A 6,000-nucleotide genomic window follows, 5' to 3' on the forward strand; every position below is an offset into this window, starting at 1 on the left:
GGACTGGAAGAATTAGCATTGTTAAACCATCCACATTATCTAAAGCAATTTACAAAATCAATGCATTCTTTATCAAAATCTCAGTGGCACTTTTCAGAGAGATAAAACAAAAAATGCTAAACTTGTATGGAACCACAAAAGACCCTGAATAGCTAAAGCAATCCTGAGAAAAAAGAACAAAGCCAGATGTGTCATTCTGATATCAAACTATACTTCAATGGTATAGCAATCAAAACAGTATGGCACTGGCAGAAAGCAGACCAAAAAATCAATGGAATGAAAATGAGATCCAGAAATAAACCCACATGTATATGGAGAAATAATTTATGACAAAGGTACCAAGAATATACAGTGGAGAAAGGGAAGTCTCTTCAATAATTGGTTTTGGAAAAACTGGACGACCACATGCAAAAGAATGAAACTAGAACACTATGCTCTTATGCCATACAGAAAAATTAACTCAAAATGGATTAAAGACTTGAATGTAAGGCCTGAAAACAAAATATACAGAAAAATATAGGTGCTAAGCTTCTGGACATAAGTCTGCAATGTTTTCGTAATTTGATTCCACTGACAAAGGAAACAAAAGCAAAAGTCAACAAATGGGACTATGTCAAACTAAAAGGCTTCTGCACAGCAAAGGAAAGCGTCAACAAAAAAAGGCAACTGACCAAGTGGGAGAAGATATTTCCTAATGATACTTTGATGAAGGGTCAATACCCAAAATATTTAAAGAACTTATAAAACTCAAAACAACTACAGAACAACCTGGTTAGGAATGTCACCCTGGCCAGGTGGTTTAGTTGGGTGGAGCATCGTCCTGTACAACAGAAGGTTGCAGGTTTGATTGCTGGTCGGGGCCAGTACAGTAGGCAACTGATTGGTGTTTCTCTCTCTCTTCCCACTCTCCCTCCTTCCATTCCTGCCTCCTTTCCTCTCTCTTTAAAATCAATAAAACATATCCTCAAGTGAGTATAAAAAAAGAAACGGTCAAAAGATCTAAATAGACATTTTCCCTAAGACGATATACAGATGGCCACCAGGCACAGAAAAGATGCTTAATACCACTAATTATTAGAAAAATGACATCAAAACTACAGTAACATGTTACCTCTTACCTCTGAAAGACAAATGACAAGTGTGAGGGAGGATGTGGGAAAAAGGAACCTTGGTATGTTGTTGGAGGAACTATAAATTCGTGAAGCCACTATGGAACAGAGTATGAAGGTATCTCAAAAAATTAAAAATATAACTACTCAGCAATTCCACTTCTAGGTATTTATGTGAAGCAAACAACACTAATTCAAACAGATATTACATATTACCCTTATGTAATTGCATCATTACTTATAATAGCCAAGATATGGAAACAACCTGTGTCTGTCAGTGGATAAAGAAAATGTGATCTATATATGTATAGGTACAGATAAAGATATAGATATACACAATGGAATATTATCCAGACATAAAAAGAATGAAATCTTGCCATTTGCAACAACGTGGATGGACACTGAGGGCCTTATGCTAAATGAAATACATCAGACAGAGACAATGCCATATGACCTCACTTGAACGTGGAATTCTAAAACAAAACAAGTTTATAGATGTAGAGAACAGACTGGTGGTTGTCAGGGGCATGGAGGGTGTGAAATGGGTGAAGGCAGTCAAAAGTTACAAGCCCTCAGTTACAAAATAAGTCACGGGAATGTAGTGTACAGCATGGTGACTGTAGTCAACGATACTGTGTTGCCTATTTGAAAGTTGCTAAGACAGTCAATCGTAAAAGCCCTCATTACAAGAAAAAAGTCTGTAACTCCATACGATGACAGATGTTAACTAGACTTAGTGTGGTGATCATTAGGTAATATATGCAGATATCGAATCATTATGATGTATACCTGAAACTAACAATGTTGTATTTCCATTATACCTCAATATTAAAAAAGTAATTTAAAAACAGCAGTTCATATTGCTATTTTTATGTTTCTGTCTGCAGTGGTATGAAAACAATTTTTCTATTATAACAATTATTAATTAAATATGTATGTATTTCACACTCCCACTTTTCCCAGTAACTCCTTTGAGAAATGTAGCTAACTACTAATCCCAGATATTTAAATCCAGGCAGAATTTTTCATTTGGTTAAATAAAAATTCATTTTGTTTTTTTTCCTCATCTAACAACATAGATCAAGTCAAAACAAGCTTGTATATTTTTTAAAAATGTGAGATCAAGAACTTTCAGCATATGTACTGGATCAATGCCATTTTCAAGTTCTGTTATTTCATGAACTTCAAGAAATAAGAGTATATTACCAGATTTATAGTACAGTAAAATTCTTCTATCACTTAGAACCGATAACTATTGGATTTAAAGTTGAGTAATCCAATGTGTACACATATGTATCCTACAGGCATATATGTGTATGCATATATATATTTATCATAAAATCATAGTGTTGAGATTAGTGGTAACTGAACCGAGAAAATTTATAACTATTTTAAATAAAATGTTTTTGCTGTGGAATATATTTAAACCATTCATCTTAAAATTCAGAAGCATAAATGCATTATAGAGTAAAAAGCATGCTTGAAATTAATTTCTGCAAACTTACCTGAATTGTGCATAATACATTGAAACTATCATAACAATCCACATAAGTAATATTTCCTTCATTGAGCACACTTTACACATTTTAATATGCCTTTTATTGCTTTTTCTCTCAGGAAATTTCCATACATTCATTGCTCTGCAAAATAAGGGCGTGTCCCAAAGATGTCTATTTCATAGTGCCCAGAACATGAACATGTTTGGTAACAGCAAAGAAGAATTAAGGTGGCAGATAGAATTCAGGTTGCTAATCAGGTGACCTTATGCTAGGAAAGTTTACCTGGGTTATCCGGGTAGGCACAATCATGCAACCACAAGAGTCCTTAAAAGTGAGAGAGAGGAAGAACAGCAAGTTAGATGATGCCATGTGAGGAGGACTCACTCTCACCTGCTGTTGCTGCTTTTGCAGATGGGAGATTGCAGGAGTCCTGGAGAAGCTAGGAAACTATATGGAAGTAGATTCTCCTCTAAAACATCAACAAAATGTGGCCCTGCTGATATTTGATGCCAGCCCAGTGAGAGCCAGTCAGTTCTTAACTTACAGAGCTATAGGACAATGAAATTGTGGTAAGCCCCTAAATTTGTGGTAAATTGTTACAAGAACAATAGGAAACTAACACACTCTGTAGAGTATTAAATAAAGTGTACCTTTCTTGTAAACAAAAGTGAAAATATGTATACAGAAGTCTTTAAACGCTGCAAAGCATTTTATTATGAAAATACGAAAGCATTTTCATTATGTCCTGAGGGGAAAGTTGAAGGAAAAGAAGATTCTAGTGTGAATGTAGACTGCACTCTACAAGTCTGCTATAGTTCTTGATACCTCTTGAATTTCAGAAATGTTCATTGTGAAGGTGATGCATTTGCATGATGCAGTTGAAACCTTGAGAACTAGACCAGAGTTTGAATTGTACGGGCCAGGATAGTTTTGGGGTCTATCCCTCATGAAAGGGTATTTGAATTGGTTAAACATTGTCCATTGTCAGATTATCTCTTTTAGCTAACTTCCTGCTTTATTAAAATTTATTTATGTGTAGTGGGTATATAATATTATGTATCAGGTGTACACTATAATGATTCAATATTTATATACCTTACAATGTAATCACCACACTAATTCTAGTAATCATCTGTCACCATGCCAATTTTTCACAATTATTGACTCTATTCCTGTTCACCATTTGCCCTGTGTAGCCACCTCCCACCCTGCTCCCTCTCTGGCAATCATCAGTTTGATTTCTGCTTCTGAGTCTGTTTTGTTTTGTTATTTTGTTTTTTTAGATTCCACATACAAGTATGCAGTATTTGGTTTTCTCTGACATTTCAGTTAGTATAATACCATCTAGGCCCATTGTGGTGTTGCAAATTGCAAAATTTCTTGCTTCTGAGAGAATTTTGGAAAGGATTTAGGCTCAGAATAATAGCTAATATTTACCGAGCATTTACTAAATTATATTGAGTGGTTTTGATATATCATTTGTTTGTCACAACCATCCTTTGAGAACAGTACTATTATAACTTCCATTCTAAAGATAAAAAAATCAAGCATAGGGACATTAAATAATCAGTGGGAGGTTGTTCGGTGAACATGATAGCCTTCTAATTTTAAAACAGGCCCTGAGTTCTGAATCCAAAACTCAGTCACTACTCCCGGCAGAACCTGTATTATTTCAGTTCTTTTATACGTATGGGACAAGCTTAGAGAAATTAGGTGATTTGCCAAAGACCACAGAGGTATTAGATGCTAGGTCCATGATCAAACAAGGTTTGTTTGATTCCTATGTCAATGAGTTTTCACTACACTCCCCTTTACAATTCTCCAGAAGCGGGCAAGTATACTAAGGAATACGTATGGCCTGTATCTCCAGTATCTCCACTCATTTGTAGTTACGATGTCAATGCTTATAAACAGCATGGCACAGAACCTGTTTTAGTAAGAAAGATCCATATGAAGTCATATTAAGATTTAAAAGCCCAGAGTGGTGGTAAATCCTGATGTACTTTGGGCAATCTAAGTAATTAACCACATGAATTTCTCTTTGATTACTAATACTGATTTAATAGAATTTCATATTATTTCATACAGTATTTTCTCATAGTTTGAAGAACCTGTAGGATTTTAGGGTTGGACAGAATTTCTGATAAGATTGTTTAATAGAGTATGTAGTTTTGATCTGTTGAGCTACTTAGATGAAGTTGTAAATCTACTTCAAAACTCTCCTTCTTTATCAGAACTTAACTGTCTTTGTGGGCAACCCATATAAGCACTTTACCTTTGTGGAATGGGTTTCATTATCCTTGCCATATGTGATATTTTGGTAAAGAAGCTTCTTCAATATTGCTTTTTAATGTCTGAAGAATACTGAGAACAACTGTCATTCTTGTTGAATCTCTAAAATAGGCAACACAAAGATAATTGTTTTCAATCTCCCCTCTCATAACATATATCCATAAAGCATATATGTTATCACTGTGGATGTCCAGGCAGTTAGACAACTTATGTACACAACTTAAGAGAACCTAGTAACCTTCCAATTGTATAGCTTGGCAACATGATATGATTCACGAGACATGTCTTAGCAAATGCATATTTTGAGTTCCTTTCTTCGCTTAAAAATTATACTGTTACATAAGTATCTGAAATCAATTATATGTGTCTTCATTTTGGAGTAACAAAAATGAATGCCAAGAGACAAAGAATACTTAATAAGATGTTATCTAACAAAAGGGAATGAGTTTAAACAAAGGCATATAAGATACATGTATACTCTTATCTCAACCTGTCTTTTTTTTTTTTTTTTTTCTAATAGGCACATCATCTTTGCTCCAAGTAGGCACAACAAATATGCTGGAGAATCATTTCCTGGGATCTATGACGCTATGTTTGATATCGAAAATAAAGCAGACCCACGTTCAGCCTGGAGAGAAGTAAAGAAACACATTTCTATTGCAGCCTTTACAATTCAGGCAGCAGCAGGGACACTAAAAGAAGTGGTATAGTAAGGTCTCAGCCAAGTGGAGCTATTCATTAAAAGTCTGGAAGTCTGAGGATAAAAAATCCATCTTCATGTTTTGATTTTAGAGTTCTACCTTGTTCATCTAAAAAGTTTTTTTTGCTCTTTAAAAATGCATAACTTTATCACAAAAGTGTTAATCTAATAAAGTAAAACAAAAAAACTCCAGTCATGTGTCAGGTTAACTGAAAATTCCCTAAAGTGAAGTATGGCAAGGAACTTGTTCTCAGACATTGCTGCCAGAAATGTAAAATGCTATAACCACTTTGGAAAACAGTTTGGCAGTTTCTTATACAGCTAAACATATACTTACTGTAAGACTTCAAAATTTCTCTTTTAAGTATTTGCTAAAGCACAGGTGGCAAACACAAGGCCT

The 6,000-nt window shown here is 34.7% G+C and overlaps 1 protein-coding gene across 1 annotated transcript in view; it reads left to right on the forward strand.

The window, feature by feature from the left end:
* NAALAD2 (N-acetylated alpha-linked acidic dipeptidase 2) overlaps positions 1 to 5,778 on the forward strand; it is a 45,083-nt gene extending 39,305 nt beyond the window's left edge. Inside the window, exon 19 of the mRNA XM_024555830.4 lies at positions 5,421 to 5,778. Within this exon, the coding sequence (XP_024411598.2) occupies positions 5,421 to 5,610 (190 nt within the window). The 3' untranslated portion in view covers positions 5,611 to 5,778. The remainder of the gene's footprint in view (positions 1 to 5,420) is intronic.
* Positions 5,779 to 6,000: the final 222 nt, after the last annotated feature.

The sequence above is a fragment of the Desmodus rotundus genome, chromosome 5, assembly GCF_022682495.2.
Source record: "Desmodus rotundus isolate HL8 chromosome 5, HLdesRot8A.1, whole genome shotgun sequence".
NCBI classification, from domain to species: domain Eukaryota; kingdom Metazoa; phylum Chordata; class Mammalia; order Chiroptera; family Phyllostomidae; genus Desmodus; species Desmodus rotundus.